This window comes from Salmo salar, chromosome ssa20, assembly GCF_905237065.1.
Source record: "Salmo salar chromosome ssa20, Ssal_v3.1, whole genome shotgun sequence".
Lineage (NCBI taxonomy): Eukaryota > Metazoa > Chordata > Actinopteri > Salmoniformes > Salmonidae > Salmo > Salmo salar.
This window is the reverse complement of record NC_059461.1, coordinates 89,288,360-89,305,966: the sequence shown is the minus strand read 5'-3', so window position 1 is coordinate 89,305,966 and position 17,607 is coordinate 89,288,360. Positions and strand designations below refer to the sequence as shown.

Here is a 17,607-nt window from a genome sequence, read left to right as displayed (position 1 = left end):
AGCAGGGTTGTGTTCCAGTATGAAAGCCTACAGCAGGGTTGTGTTCCAGTATGAAAGCCTACAGCAGGGTTGTGTTCCAGTATGAAAGCCCACAGCAGGGTGGTGTTCCAGTATGAAAGCCTACAGCATACCTCCCTCAGCTGTGAATCTGTTCTTAGGCCACTGCCTTCTTTTAGAAAGCCTGGGGCGGATGTGTGGAAAATAATACCAGCATCGTCTCCCTCTCTCCATCTCCCACTCTCCCCGAGTCCTCCAGGGTGGTCAGGGGTCAATTAAACTAGGCTTATTTGCATATATTCCCACAGACAAGCGCAGTCTCAGCATATTCCCATCCAAGCCCCTATAGTAGACAACCTGCTGCTGTAGAAGGATGTGGTTATTAAAAGACATGCAAAAAAAAAAGAGGAGAGAGAGGGTAAAATGTCTTGCTCGCTCACTCGTTTGCTTTGGGTACGGCGGGGAATTGAATTATGGGAATCATTTAGGCGACTGATTACTGTTTTCTCCATTAGGTGAAAAAAAAAGAAAAATAATCAAAATAAAAATTTTAAATAAATTGTTAATAAATCAGCAGCCTCAAAGTAAAAGAGATTATTATAAATCTGGGACTGGAAGGAGGAAAAGCGTGTGGCTCATTAAAAATGGGTAGATGGGTGAGTGTGACCCAGTGTTGAGGCGCGGTAGGAAGTGGCTCTTCTTGTAGGTTGAAATGCAATTAGAAAAAAAAGCTAAAAGAACAGAATCATGTGTAGAATACCTTTATCAAAAGACATAGGCTAGTCCTGAAATACATCTAGCCTAACCTAGCCTAAAGCCATGGTCCTGAAATACATCTAGCCTAACCTAGCCTAAAGCCATGGTCCTGAAATACATCTAGCCTAACCTATACTAAAGCCATGGTCCTGAAATACATCTAGCCTAACCTATACTAAAGCCATGGTCCTGAAATACATCTAGCCTAACCTAGCCTAAAGCCATGGTCCTGAAATACATCTAGCCTAACCTAGCCTAAAGCCATGGTCCTGAAATACATCTAGCCTAACCTATACTAAAGCCATGGTCCTGAAATACATCTAGCCTAACCTAGACTAAAGCCATGGTCCTGAAATACATCTAGCCTAACCTATACTAAAGCCATGGTCCTGAAATACATCTAGCCTAACCTATACTAAAGCCATGGTCCTGAAATACATCTAGCCTAACCTAGCCTAAAGCCATGGTCCTGAAATACATCTAGCCTAACCTAGCCTAAAGCCATGGTCCTGAAATACATCTAGCCTAACCTAGCCTAAAGCCATGGTCCTGAAATACATCTAGCCTAACCTATACTAAAGCCATGGTCCTGAAATACATCTAGCCTAACCTAGCCTAAAGCCATGGTCCTGAAATACATCTAGCCTAACCTAGCCTAAAGCCATGGTCCTGAAATACATCTAGCCTAACCTATACTAAAGCCATGGTCCTGAAATACATCTGGCCTAACCTATACTAAAGCCATGGTCCTGAAATACATCTAGCCTAACCTATACTAAAGCCATGGTCCTGAAATACATCTAGCCTAACCTATACTAAAGCCATGGTCCTGAAATACATCTAGCCTAACCTAGCCTAAAGCCATGGTCCTGAAATACATCTAGCCTAACCTAGCCTAAAGCCATGGTCCTGAAATACATCTAGCCTAACCTATCCTAAAGCCATGGTCCTGAAATACATCTAGCCTAACCTATCCTAAAGCCATGGTCCTGAAATACATCTAGCCTAACCTAGCCTAAAGCCATGGTCCTGAAATACATCTAGCCTAACCTAGCCTAAAGCCATGGTCCTGAAATACATCTAGCCTAACCTATACTAAAGCCATGGTCCTGAAATACATCTAGCCTAACCTATACTAAAGCCATGGTCCTGAAATACATCTAGCCTAACCTAGCCTAAAGCCATGGTCCTGAAATACATCTAGCCTAACCTATACTAAAGCCATAGTCCTGAAATACATCTAGCCTAACCTAGCCTAAAGCCATAGTCCTGAAATACATCTAGCCTAACCTAGCCTAAAGCCATGGTCCTGAAATACATCTAGCCTAACCTAGCCTAAAGCCATGGTCCTGAAATACATCTAGCCTAACCTAGCCTAAAGCCATAGTCCTGAAATACATCTAGCCTAACCTAGCCTAAAGCCATGGTCCTGAAATACATCTAGCCTAACCTAGCCTAAAGCCATGGTCCTGAAATACATCTAGCCTAACCTAGACTAAAGCCATGGTCCTGAAATACATCTAGCCTAACCTAGCCTAAAGCCATGGTCCTGAAATACATCTAGCCTAACCTAGCCTAAAGCCATGGTCCTGAAATACATCTAGCCTAACCTAGCCTAAAGCCATGGTCCTGAAATACATCTAGCCTAACCTATACTAAAGCCATGGTCCTGAAATACATCTAGCCTAACCTATACTAAAGCCATGGTCCTGAAATACATCTAGCCTAACCTAGCCTAAAGCCATGGTCCTGGAATACATCTGGCCTAACCTAGCCTAAAGCCATGGTCCTGAAATACATCTAGCCTAACCTATACTAAAGCCATGGTCCTGGAATACATCTAGCCTAACCTATACTAAAGCCATGGTCCTGAAATACATCTAGCCTAACCTATACTAAAGCCATGGTCCTGAAATACATCTAGCCTAACCTATACTAAAGCCATGGTCCTGAAATACATCTAGCCTAACCTATACTAAAGCCATGGTCCTGAAATACATCTAGCCTAACCTAGCCTAAAGCCATGGTCCTGAAATACATCTAGCCTAACCTATACTAAAGCCATGGTCCTGAAATACATCTAGCCTAACCTATACTAAAGCCATGGTCCTGAAATACATCTAGCCTAACCTATACTAAAGCCATGGTCCTGAAATACATCTAGCCTAACCTAGCCTAAAGCCATGGTCCTGAAATATATCTGGCCTAACCTAGCCTAAAGCCATGGTCCTGAAATACATCTAGCCTAACCTATACTAAAGCCATGGTCCTGAAATACATCTAGCCTAACCTATACTAAAGCCATGGTCCTGAAATACATCTAGCCTAACCTAGCCTAAAGCCATGGTCCTGAAATACATCTAGCCTAACCTATACTAAAGCCATGGTCCTGAAATACATCTAGCCTAACCTATACTAAAGCCATGGTCCTGAAATACATCTAGCCTAACCTATACTAAAGCCATGGTCCTGGAATACATCTAGCCTAACCTATACTAAAGCCATGGTCCTGAAATACATCTAGCCTAACCTATACTAAAGCCATGGTCCTGGAATACATCTAGCCTAACCTATACTAAAGCCATGGTCCTGGAATACATCTGGCCTAACCTATACTAAAGCCATGGTCCTGAAATACATCTAGCCTAACCTAGACTAAAGCCATGGTCCTGGAATACATCTAGCCTAACCTATACTAAAGCCATGGTCCTGAAATACATCTAGCCTAACCTATACTAAAGCCATGGTCCTGAAATACATCTGGCCTAACCTAGCCTAAAGCCATGGTCCTGAAATACATCTAGCCTAACCTATACTAAAGCCATGGTCCTGAAATACATCTGGCCTAACCTATACTAAAGCCATGGTCCTGGAATACATCTAGCCTAAAGCCATGGTCCTGGAATACATCTGGCCTAACCTATACTAAAGCCATGGTCCTGGAATACATCTGGCCTAACCTATACTAAAGCCATGGTCCTGGAATACATCTGGCCTAACCTATACTAAAGCCATGGTCCTGGAATACATCTAGCCTAACCTATACTAAAGCCATGGTCCTGGAATACATCTGGCCTAACCTATACTAAAGCCATGGTCCTGGAATACATCTGGCCTAACCTATACTAAAGCCATGGTCCTGGAATACATCTGGCCTAACCTATACTAAAGCCATGGTCCTGGAATACATCTAGCCTAAAGCCATAGTCCTGGAATACATCTGGCCTAACCTATACTAAAGCCATGGTCCTGGAATACATCTGGCCTAACCTATACTAAAGCCATGGTCCTGGAATACATCTAGCCTAAAGCCATAGTCCTGGAATACATCTGGCCTAACCTATACTAAAGCCATGGTCCTGGAATACATCTGGCCTAACCTATACTAAAGCCATGGTCCTGGAATACTGGTAGTATTGCAGGCTGTTTTTGTCTTCTCTGCTGACAAGTGACAGTATAATCTAAGGAATGTGTTAAAAGCAGAGGATTTCAGCGGTGTCAAAAGCTTTCCTATAACACGTGGTGGAAAGTCATTTGAACTGGTTTGAAGAGCACACACAGAGAGACTCTTGAAAGTACAGCACTTTGAAATGACAGCCGCAGAAAAAAATCACCTGGCTGCTTCAGCCTTCAACATTCTTTCAATTATGCCATCTTCTCTCGGAAGCTGAAGGATAGACATCTTAAGAGGAAAGGGCTGGAGATTGGGGTTGTTTGGGATTCTACCGCGCTGCTCTAGCATTTTACTAGCAACCACGTATCAAACACTTATCTACACTTTTGTCCGTCTTGAATTCTGAGGAGAAACTTATTTTTTTTACACTATCCAAATGCTCATTCAGGTCACTGCTAGTTGCCTCTGGCTGTGTGTGTGTGTGTGTGTGTCATATATAACCATGGATCCAGAGTTCCAGTCACATTTAAGAGCTCATCATCTTGCCTGTATTCAGAGCACTTTTACCCCGCTAAACCTCAGGCCATGGGCTCGCTGCTCGCTCAAATCTTAACAACGACACAGATTTTAATGAATGGACATCCCAGCATAGCCGGTGCCAGACACACCAGTTAGATCCATGGCAACGCAGTCAATCACGATGAAGTAGTGCAGTGCCCGTCGCTAAGGGGGGGGGGAGGGGGTGACTGGAACAAGGCAGGACATGTAACTACTATGTTTAGTTCAATGATTAGGCTACGCCCCAACCAAGCTTTGTTTCCCCCCTTACCGCATTAGAGGATTTGAATTGGACATTTTGGGAAGTTAAGGGTATTGCTTTTGTGCATTCTGTGTACGAAAACAATTGGAATCCCCATCTCTCTCTCCATAGTAACTAACTGACCCAGGAACGACGTGACAAACACTTGTCTAGAATTCATTACATTACTCTAAGTGTCAGATAGGGCCGTAATGGATTTAACACCAATGACTTTGCTAAATAATAGTAAAATGGTTGCAGATAGAGGAAAACAAAGGAGGTTCACGTTGTGGCTAACACTAGTTGTATTGTTGCGATGCTGTGACGTAATGGTTGTATTCTTGGACACTAGGCCACATTAACTGCAGTGGACCAGTGGGCCACCATTCAGCACTGGAGGAACAATGGACCTGATTCTCCTCCCACCCAACAAAAACACATGCGCCGTGGACAACTGACATACACATCAAATCAGTCAAATACACGCGTTTAGCAGATGTTATTGCGGGTGTAGTGAAATGCTTGTGTTACTAGTTCCGACAGTTTAGCAATATCTAACAGGTAATATCTAATAATTCCACAACAAATACCTAATACACACAAATCTAAGTAAAGGAATGGAAGTAAGAATATATAAATATATGGACGAGCAATGTCAGAGCGGCATAGACAGATACAGTAGAATAGTATAGAATACAGTGTATACATATGAGATTAGTAATGCCAGCAGCATACCACCCTGCATCCCACTGCTGACTTGCTTCTGAAGCTAAGCAGGGTTGGTCCTGGTCAGTCCCTGGATGGGAGACCAGATGCTGCTGGAAGTGGTGTTGGAGGGCCAATAGGAAGCACTGTTTCCTCTGGTCTAAAATAAATACAAATATCCCAATGCCCCAGGGCAGTGACTGGGGACATTGCCCTGTGAAGGGTGCCGTCTTTTGGATGGGATGTTAAACGGTGTCCTGACTCTCTGAGGTCATTAAAGATCCCATGTCACTTATCGTAAGAGTAGTGGTGTTAACCCCGGTGTCCTGGCTAAATTCCCAATCTGGCCCTCAAACCATCATGGTCACCTAATAATCCCCAGTTTCCAATTGGCTCATTCATCCCCTGTAACTATTCCCCAGGTCGTTGCTGCAAATGAGAATGTGTTCTCAGTCAACTTACCTGGTAAAATAACAGATAAATACATTTTAAAAAAACATGTAAACATTGTTAAAGTGACTAGTTATCCATTTATTAAAGTGGCCAACAATTTCAAGTCTGTATGTAGGCAGCAGTTTCTCTGTGCTAGTGATGGCTGTTTAAGTCTGATGGCCTTGAGATAGCTGTTCACCCACGACTGCATGGCCACGCAGTCGTGGGTGAACAGGGAGTACAGGAGGGGGCTGAGCACGCACCTTTGTGGGGACCGTGCTGTGGATCTGCGAAGTGGAGATGTTATTTCCTACCTTCGCCACCTGTGGGCGGCCCGTCAGGAAGTCCAGGACCCAATTGCACAGGGCGGGGATCAGACCCAGGGCCTCAAGCTTAATGATGAGCTTGGAGGGTACTATGGTGTTGAATGCTGAGCTAGAGTCAATGAACAGCATTCTTACATAGGTATTCCTCTTGTCCAGATGGGATAAGGCAGTGTGCAGTGTGATGGCGATGCATCGTCTGTGGACCTATTGGGGCGGTAAGCATATTGAAGTGGGTCTAGGGTGACAGGTAAGGTGGAGGTGATATCATCCTTGACTAGTCTCTCAAAGCACTTCATGATGACAGAAGTGAGTGCGACGGGGAAGTTTCTTTAGCTTTCTTGGGTACAGGAACAATGGTGCCCCTCTTGAAGCATGTGAGGACAGCAGACTGGGATAGGGAGAGACTGAGTTAATTTGTGGAATCTTTCCTTCTGTTGTGACAAGGTAGCGTTGGTACACAGCCCTCTTTGGTAAAAGACCAAGTCCATATTATGGCAAGAACAGCTGAAATAAGCGAAGGGAAACAGTCCATCATTACTTTAAGGCATGAATGTCAGTCAATCTGGAAAACTTCCTAAGAACTTTGAAAGTTTCTTCAAGTGCAGTTGCAAAAACCATCAAGCGCTATGATGAAACTGGCTCTCATGAGGACCGCCACAAGAAAGGAAGACCCAGAGTTACCTCTGCTGCAGAGGATAAGTTCATTAGAGTTACCAGCCACAGAAATTGGCAATTAACTGCACCTCAGATTGCAGCCCAAATAAACACTTCAGATTTCAAGTAAAAGACACATCTCAACATCAACTGTTCAGAGGAGACTGCAACAATTCGACCATGAAGGCCAGATTCCCGCAAAGAAACCACTACTAAAAGGACACCAATAAGACGACTTGCTTGGGCCAAGAAACACATTAGACCGGTAGAAATCTGTCCTTTAGTCTGATGAGTCCAAATTTGAGATGTTTGGTTCCAACCGAAGTGTCTTTGTGAGACGCAGAGTAGGTGAACTGATGATCTCAGCATGTGTGATTCCCACGTGAAGCTTGGAGGAGGAGGTGTGATGGTGTGGGGTTGCTTAACCAGCATGGCTACCACAGCATTCTGCAGCGATACGCCATCCCATCTGGTTTGCGCTTAGTGGGTCTATCATTTTATTTTCCCCCAATAAGACAATGACCCAAAACACACCTCCAGGCTGTGTAAGGGCTATTTGACCAAGAAGGAGAGAGATGGAGTGCTGCATCAGATGACCTGGCCGCCACAATCACCCGACCTCAACCCAATTGAAATGGTTTGGGATGAGTTGGACCACAGAGTGAAGGAAAAGCACCCAACAAGTGCTCAGCATATGTGGGAACTCCTTCAAGACTGTTGTAAAAGCATTCCAGGTGACTACCTCATGAAGCTGGTTGAGAGAATGCCAAGAGTGTGCAAATCTGTCATTAAGACAAAGGGGGACTACTTTGAAAAATCTCAAATATCACAGGCCTGTCTGCTGAGAGGGAGAGTGACATGGCATGGGGCTGGCTGGCTGCATCCTGAAATATCACAGGCTTGTCTGCTGAGAGGGAGAGTGACATGGCATTGGGCTGGAGCCAGAGCTGAAAAACCAAACCTGTAGTGTAGGGGCTGATCCCATTTGGTCGACTGTTTGGTCGATAGGGTGTTGGTTTATCGAGATTTCTTTAGTCGAGCAGTAGAACATTTTTTTTTTTTTTTTTTTTAATCATGGTGTACACGACACCTGTTTGATTGGTGCCTGTCTGAGTGGACTGATCCATTGTGGTGGCCATGGGAATGGCACAGTCCATCACTAAGACATCTGCTACTGAAATTGTATATGGTTATATTTAGTAAGAAAACAAATGGTGCAACACTAATAAAAATGTTATTTTATAACAAATACGCTTTCTCTTGTGTTGGATAGCGGTCGCTGTCCACGCTTCTGAAACATCAGTGCGCTGTTGAATTGCCACCTTTTCCTAGACCATGTTGCTATGTGCATAATAGCAAAGTTAACCAGCATATTGGTGTTGAGAACAATGCGGCGGAGGTGGCGGCAGAGTTAGAAGAGGAGAAAACAGCCCTTGTCTTAGTTGTCTAAGAAAAGTGAGGAGCGAGGAAACCAACTTAACTTTTTAAGGTATAGGGGGCAGTATTTTAATTGTCGGATGAAAAGCGTGCCCGGAGTAAACTGCCTAATACTCGGGCCCAGAGTCAAATATTTGCATATTATTAGTAGATTTGGATAGAAAACTCTGAAGTTTCTAAAACTGTTTGAATGATGTCTGTGAGTATAACAGAACTCATATGGCAGGCAAAAACCTGACAAAAATCCAACCAGGAAGTTGGAAATCTGAGAATTGTAGTTCTTCTTTTGAATCCCTATCGAAACTACAGTGTCTGTGGGGTCACGTTGCACTTCCTAAGGCTTCCATTGGCTGTCAACAGCCTTTAGAAACGTGTTTCATCCTTCTCCTGTTACTGGGCATAAAATAGGAGCTCAGTCAATGAGTGGACTGCCTGAGGACAAAGGACTTGGTGATGCGCGAGCCCGCCCTTCCTTTTTCTTCTTGAATGAATGAATGCGCTATTGTGTGGTTGGAATATTATCGACGTTTTATGTTAAAAAGACCCTAAGGATTGATTGTAAACAACGTTTGACATGTTTCTACAAACGGTAATGGAACTATTTGACTTTGTCTCTGGTACTGCGCTCGCGCGTTATGCCTTTGGATAGTGATCTGAACGCACAAACAAAACGGATGTATTTGGACATAAATATGGAGTATTTCGAACAAAAATAACATTTCTTGTGGAAGTAGGAGTCCTGGTAGTGCATTCTGACGAAGATCAGCAAAGGTAAGAGAATATTTATAATACTAATTCTGAGTTTAGTTGACCCCAGAACTTGGCGGGTATCTGTATAGCTTGCTTTGATGGCTGAGCTATGTACTCAGAATATTGAAAAATGTGCTTTCTCCATAAAGCTATTTTAAAATCTGACACAGCGGTTGCATTAAGGAAAAGTATATCTATAATTCTGTCAATAACTGTTGTAAATTTTATCAACATTTATGATGAGTATTTTTGTAAATTGATGTGCACATTCACTGGAAGTTTTGGTGGGAATACATTTTCTGAACATCACGCCAATGTAAAAATGGGGGTTTTGGATATAAATATGAACTTTATCGAACAAAACATACATGTATTGTGTAACATGAAGTCCTATGAGTGCCATCTGATGAAGATCAAAGGTTAGTGAATATTTTAGCTGTATTTTTGGTTTTTGTGATGCATGTCCTTGCTTGGAAAATGGCTGTGTGGTTTTTCTTGTGAAGTTTATGTCCTAACAAAATCTAATATTATGCTTTCGCCGTAAAGCCTTTTCGAAATCGGACAATGTGGTTAGATTAACGAGAAGTTTCTTTAAAAATGGTGTAAAATAGTTGATTGTTTGAGAAAATGAAATTGAGATTTTTTGCTGTTTTGTATTTCGCGCCATGCTATTTCACTGGCTGTTGAATAGTGTGTCCCGCAGGTGGGACGGTCACGTCCCACCTAGCCCATAGAAGTTAAATTAGGTCTATAATCAATAACCAAACTGTTAAAGTGTGCCTGGCTTTATAAATCATCTATATCTATATAAATAAACAGAAGACAGACAGATCCTGCTTCTGTTGCCTGTTTCAGTGTTTGTTTAGTAGCCTTCTGATTCCGTGAGCTCTAAATTCCGTGAGCTCTAAATTCCGTGAGCTCTAAGCCTCACACAACATGTTGGATAAACTATTCAGCTGTTTTTAAATCTTTACTGTAATAAAAAGGCTTTACACTATTTTCCATTAGACCAGCCTCACTGGTATTATTTATAAATGTATTTACTGTTGTTTACACTGATTAAAATTGTCAGAAGAATTACATTTATAATAAACCTTTTTCCTTGATCTCCTTATTGTTATTATTACTATTAGTATTATGAGCATCATTACCATTAGTATGCTTAGTATAGCAGCCTTGTATAACCACCATTGAGCTGTAGGCTTCAGAACACATCCTGTTTAGTCTTAATACTGTAACTTAGTTAGGCTACTGTATGAATCAATCATTTATTCGTTCATGGTCATCACACAGCATCAGAGTCATTCATGATCTGAAATGCAATCAACCATTTCAGTTAAAATAAAGCGACCATTGAATAATTAGAGTAACAATAAACAGGCCTAAAAACGGTTCCATTTCACGAATACATGCGACTATTTTTAGTCTTTGCTGTAATAAAAAAGGTTTTATAATTGTTTTAGTGTTGTTTACATTGCTCAAAACGGTCAGAAAAAGTAATATATATATATATATAAAATTATTTAACAGCACCTGTTTAATCACACATAATATGCAGCTAGTGCTTGTTCCTTACCCTTTTCTTAATCTCCAGTATTTTCCACAACTAGTCAAATTTCTTCCACACATCTGACTTCCCCTTATTTGTAACGTCCTCTGCATCCATTTCACGTGTTATGGTGTTCAGAGTTTGTAATAACCAATTTATTGATGTGATTATGATAGGGCCTATAGCCTATATGATAGGGCCTAAATTATGATAGGGCCTATAGGTCAAGTGCATGCGATGCGTACATACTTCACATAAAGAGAGCCAGGGTTGAGGGAACAGGGAATGTTTTTCCTAAACAAAATGAGGGATTTTAGTAAGATAACTTTTTAGTCAGAAATGGCTGTAATTACGTTACAGTTTAAGAAAACACGGAGACAGCAGGATAAACACTGTTGATGTTCTGTGGCGGTCGCTGCAGCGGGGAGGAGAGAGGGCGACAACGGGTGCTGGTCACACAGAGCCGCAAGTCTGAGCCCGGCACAATCAAAAACGGTCGGACTCCGTCTAGTCATTTTTGTGTCTTAATTATTTCATCAAACAATTTGCAGCATCAGACAAGCTTAGTGCATATAGTTGATTCGATAATAAAAAAAAAAAATTCAAAACACACAGGATGTGTCTATATATGGAAAAATACACGTTTAAAAAAAGTCGACCAATCGATTGGTCGAAAGAACAGATGACTCTTGGTCGACCAATCGATTGGTCGAAAGAACAGATGACTCTTGGTCGACCAATCGATTGGTCGAAAGAACAGATGACTCTTGGTCGACCAATCGATTGGTCGAAAGAACAGATGACTCTTGGTCGACCAAGATTTATTTTAGTCCCTACTGTAGTGACTGCCTGGCTGCATGCAAATACACAGTTCACACAAGTTCAAGAGAGAACTGACTTTAGGCAGCACTCCAGGAAGAGAGACAGGGACTAAGGCCAGACTGGCCTGTTGATTTGATCCTTATCCATGATTTCCAATGCTTTCTCAATGGGAGTCGTACGTTGAAATACAATTTCACAGACAACATTTTTTTTTTAAAGTTTAAATGAGTTGAACTTTTGACGGGCCGACAGATACAGTTGAAGTCGGAAGTTTACATACACTTAGGTTGGCGTCATTAAAACTTGTTTTTCCAACCACTTCACAAATTTCTTGTTAACAAACTATAGTTTTGGCAAGTCGGTTAAGACATCTATTTTGTGCATGACAAGTAATTTTTCCAACAATTGTTTACAGACAGATTATTTCACTTATAATTCACTGTATCACAATTCCAGTGGGTCAGAAGTTTACATACACTAAGCTGACTGTGCCTTTAAACAGCCTGGAAAATTCCAGAAAAGGATGTCATGGCTTTAGAAGCTTCTGATAGGCTAATTGACATAATTTGAGTCAATTGGAGGTGTACCTGTGGATGTATTTCAAGGCCTACCTTCAAACTCAGTGCCTCTTTGCTTGACATCATGGGAAAATCAAAACAAAGAAATAAGCCAAGACCTCCAAAAAAAAATTGTAGACCTCCACAAGCCTGGTTCATCCTTGGGAGCAATTTCCAAACGCCTGAAGGTACCACGTTCATCTGTACATACAATAGTACGCAAGTATAAACACCATGGGACCACGCAGCCGTCATACCATTCAGGAAGGAGACGCGTTCTGTCTCCTAGAGATAAAGGTACTTGGATGTGAAAAGTGCAAATCAATCCCAGAACAACAGCAAAAGGACCTTGTGAAGATGCTGGAGGAAACGGGTACAAAAGTATCTATATCCACAGTAAAACGAGTCCTATATCGAGATAACCTGAAAGGCAAGGAAGAAGCCACTGCTCCAAAACCGCCATAAAAAAAGCCAGACTATGGTTTGCAATTGTACATGAGAACAAAGATCGTTCTTTTTGGAGAAATATCCTCTGGTCTGATGAAACAAAAATAAAACTGTTTGGCCATAATGACCATCGTTATGTTTGGAGGAAAAAGGGGGAGGCTTGCAAGTCGAAGAACACCATCACAACCGTGAAGCACGGGGTGGCAGCATCATGTTGTGGGGGTGCTTTGCTGCAGGAGGGACTGGTGCACTTCACAAAATAGATGGCTTCATGAGGAAGGAAAATTATGTGGATATATTGAAGCAACATCTCAAGACATCAGTCAGGAAGTTAACGCTTGGTCGCAAATGGGTCTTCCAAATGGACAATGTCCCCAAGCATACTTCCAAAGTTGTGGCAAAATGGCTTAAGGACAACAAATTCAAGGTATTGGAGTGGCCATCACAAAGCCCTGACCTCAATCCTATAGAACATTTGTGGGCAGAACTGAAAGTGTGTGCGAGCAAGGAGGCCTACAAACCTGACTCAGTTACACCAGCTCTGTCAGGAGGAATGGGCCAAAATCCACCCAACTTATTGTGGGAAGCTTGTGGAAGGCTACCCGAAACGTTTGACCCAAGTTTAAATTGTTTAAGGCAATGCTACCAAATACTAATTGAGTGTATGTGAACTTCTGACCCACTGGAAATGTGATGAAAGAAATAAAAGCTGAAATAAATCATTCTCTCTACTATTATTCTTACATTTCACATTCTTAAAATAAAGTGGTGATTGTAACTGACCTAAGACAGGGATTTTTACTAGGATTAAATGTCAGGAATTGTGAAAAACTGAGTTTAAATGTATTTGGTTAAGGCGTACGTAAACTTCCGACTTCAACTGTAAATGACAACCACATCTAGGCCGCCTAACCTATCGCACCTATCAGGATAGATGAAGTCTTCAGCCAGATCAGCCTAATTATTCTCCGACTCCTACAATGGGAAGAACAGAGAGACTGCCTGCATGCTCAAGAAAAGCACAGTGTAGTCTTACTTTAGTTGTTAAGCAACAGACACCACACTATGTCGCCATGAGAACAGCTCTAATTTCCTTTCTGCTTATTTCTGTCACACCACCCATCCCGTGACCACCCGGTAGATAGGATATAGGTGATTCCATGGGCTCGGTGTGCTTTATAACATATGATCATATAGCATGGGAATCTGAGGAATGCTTGGCTGTGTCTAATGTCACCATGTTGCCTAGGAGGGGTGTCTAAGGCACTGCATCTCAGTGCAAGAGGCGTCACTACAGACACCCAAATCAAATCAAATGTTATGTCACATACACGTGGTTAGCAGATGTTAATGCGAGTGTAGCGAAATGCTTGTGCTTCTAGTTCCGACCGTGCAGTAATACCTAACAAGTAATCTAACAATTTCACAACAACTACCTTATACACAAGTGTAAAGGAATGAATAAGAATATGTACATAAAAATATATGAATGAGTGACGGCCGAACGGCATAGGCAAGATGCAGTAGATGGTATAGAGTACAGTATATACATATGAGATGAGTAATGTTTAAAGTGTAATTGTTTAAAGTGGCTAGTGATACATTTATTACATCCATTTTTCCATTATTAAAGTGGCTGGAGTTGAGTCAGTATGTTGGCAGCAGCCACTCAATGTTAGTGATGGCTGTTTAACAGTCTGATGGCCTTGAGATAGAAGCTGTTTTTCAGTCTCTCGGTCCCAGCTTTGATGCACCTGTACTGACCTCGCCTTCTGGATGGTAGCGGGGTGAACAGGCAGTGGCTCGGGTGGTTGTTGTCCTTGATGATCTTTTTGGCCTTCCTGTGACATCAGGTGGAGTAGGTGTCCTGGAGGGCAGGTAGTTTGCCCCCGGTGATGCGTTGTGCAGACCTCACTACCCTCTGGAGAGCCTTACGGTTGTGGGTGGAGCAGCTGCCGTACCAGGCGGTGATACAGACCGACAGGATGCTCTCGATTGTGCATCTGTAAAAGTTTGTGAGTGTTTTCGGTGACAAGCCGAATTTCTTCAGCCTCCTGAGGTTGAAGAGGCGCTGCTGTGCCTTCTTCACCACGCTGTCTGTGTGGGTGGACCATTTCAGTTTGTTCCTGATGTGTACACCGAGGAACTTAAAACTCTCCACCTTCTCCACTACTGTCCCGTCGATGTGGATAGGGGGGTGCTCCCTCTGCTGTTTCCTGAAGTCCACGATCATCTCCTTTGTTTTGTTGACATTGAGTGAGAGGTTATTTTCCTGACACTACACTCCGAGGGCCCTCACCTCCTCCCTGTAGGCCGTCTCGTCGCTGTTGGTAATCAAGCCTACCACTGTGGTTCGAATCCAGGCTGTATCACAACAGACCGTGATTGGGAGTCCCATAGGGCGGCGCACAATTGGCCCAGCGTCGTCCGGGTTTGGGCGGTGTAGGCAGTCATTGTAAATAAGAATTTGTTCTTAACTGACATGCCTAGTTAAATAAAAGGTTAAATAAATGCAATTTTAAAAAATCACGTTGTACCAGGCTTTTTTTTTTTCGACTATAGTGGGTTGAGTCACTGATGTGATCTTCCTGTCCGGTTTTGCGCCCCCTCAGGCTCATGCAGTAGGGGAGATCCTCGTGGGCTATACTCCGCCTCGTCTCAGGCTAGTAAGTTGGTGTTCTGTTGATATCCCTCTGATGGTGTTGGGGCTGTGCTTTGGTTGGTCCCGTCCGGGGCTATCGTTGGACAGGGCCACAGTGTCCCCCGACCTTCCCTGTCTCAGTATCTATTCTAAAATAGTCTGTGCCGGGGAGCGTGGGTAAGTCTGTCCTATCTGATGTAATAAATCTGTGCTCCTGATACGGTTTCTGCTGTTCTGCCTGCAGCTATGGAAGCCTGACCTGTTCAGTGGTCCTTGTCCCGGGCCTGCTGTTTCGACACTCTCTCTCTCAACCTCTGAACATTCAGCTATGAAAAGACAACTGACATTTACTCCTGAGGTGTTGACCTTTTACACCCTATATAAGCACTGTGATTATTGTTTGACCCTGTTGGTCATCTATGAACATCTTGAAGAATGATCTGGGCTTAATGGCCATGTTCTGTTAAAATCTCCACCCGGCACAGCCAGAAGAGGACTGGTCCACCCCTCATAGCCTGGTTCCTCTCTAGGTTTCTTCCTAGGTTCTGGCCTTTCTAGGGAGTGTTTCCTAGCCACCGTGCTTCTACACCTGCATTGCTTGCTGTTTGGGGTTTTAGGCTGGGTTTCTGTACAGCACTTTGAGATATCAGCTGATGTAAAAAGGTCTTTATAAATAAATGTGATTGGTTGATAGCCTACAGTAGATTGAAAGAGGATGGGAGGGACTAGCTAAATCAGTCCCTTCCAAAGGCCAGGCAATCAGTCAGTCAGTGGACCTTTCAATGTAGTTCAACTGTCAGGAATAAACAGCATATCAAACATACAGCAAAACAGAAATAGGTTAACTTCCTGTGATCAATACTGGAATATAATCCTTCAGTCCTACACCACAAATTGTAAAGGGCAATGGGTCTAAATGCACATTACCGTACGAGGTCAGTGACAGAACTCAATGTGTAACACATTTAGCTAATGAATCCTGGCAGACAAAGTTCAGGTGTTACGACTGCAGTGACCAAAGTACAACAAGTATCACCTAATCAAATAAGATATTTTCAAGAGCTTCCTGATAGGTAATCACCCGAGTCTTACATCAATGAATTAAACTAACAGACGGATATGCAGAACTACAACTAATTGATATTCAATATTTGATCCTAAACATTTTGGCTGGTACGAGGCTACATCTATCCGGTCTAACCTCTACAATGCCCTTGTGATAATTGTCTCAATATCTGATCTGAAGAGAGAAATACATCCTGCCGGCCTAGTACAAGAACACAGCTGACATCTCATGCTTTCTCTCTATATAGTGATTGGCTCAAAAACTGTAAAAAAATAAAAAGACAACAGCAAAAAATGTCCCTAATCAACTCGTACAGTAGACTAGATGGGTTATGCCGTGTGAGATCTAGCAGACACAAGTAGAGAATGTTATCTTGGTTATTCACGGATCAAGCTTGTTATCACTCCCTCTCTCTGTGCTTGTGGATGTGGGCAGCGCCTGATTGATACACATTCACGTAGTTAACGTTATCCCCAGAGCGATCTATTCCAACATAATCACAAATATTTTGTGGCCTTCACTAATATATATATATATATATATATATATATATATATATATATATATATATATATAATAACCACACACACACACACACACACACACACACACACACACACCATTGTTGTTCAAATTCAATGCTTTGATTGCAGAAGGCAGTATGTTCTGAAACACTTGACACTGACAGCTACCTCAACGATTCACTAGCAATAAACTTGTCAATGTGTACAATGTGATATTATTAAGCAACGCAGCTTAGCTATCCGCACAGCGTTGCAGGGAACATGCCCACCGCAGGAGAAAGCAAGTTCCACGGTCTTCGCATGACACTCTCCCGTAACTGGGTTCGTTGACTAGACAACCCATCTCTAGCGGCTACAGTAGTTAGCTTACCTCTTTTAATGGCCTCGTCATACGAAAGGAAACCTATCCTTGACTCTTTTGCACCCATGTTGCCCTCATTTCACTAAAGATGTGAGGAAAATAAAAATGTTGAGTGTATGAACGGCGCCTGTTGACTTGTCCGTTTGTTGTGAAATCCGTTCCCAGCTGTGCGTCTTGCTGTGTTTTTAAGGAACGACGCCTCGCCTCCTCCTCTCCTCGCCTCCTCCTCTCTTCGCCTCCCCCTCTCCTCGCCTCCGCCTCCCCCTCTCCTCGCCTCCGCCTCCATGCTTGCTTTGGTCACATGATCGGGATTCCTCGGGTCACTTGGTTGGTTGACATGAAATGATTGCGCAAATATGTCTTTTTACGGTCTATGCGCATGAGATGAAC

General features: G+C 42.7%; 1 protein-coding gene across 2 annotated transcripts in view; it reads right to left on the bottom strand.

Annotated features, from left to right (window-relative positions):
* usp32 (ubiquitin specific peptidase 32) overlaps positions 1–17,462 on the bottom strand; it is a 95,482-nt gene extending 78,020 nt beyond the window's left edge. For both annotated transcript variants that reach the window (XM_014163631.2, XM_014163633.2), the window contains exon 1: positions 17,227–17,462. In XM_014163631.2, coding sequence (XP_014019106.2) covers positions 17,227–17,284 — 58 coding nt within the window. In that variant the 5' untranslated portion in view covers positions 17,285–17,462. The remainder of the gene's footprint in view (positions 1–17,226) is intronic.
* Positions 17,463–17,607: the final 145 nt, after the last annotated feature.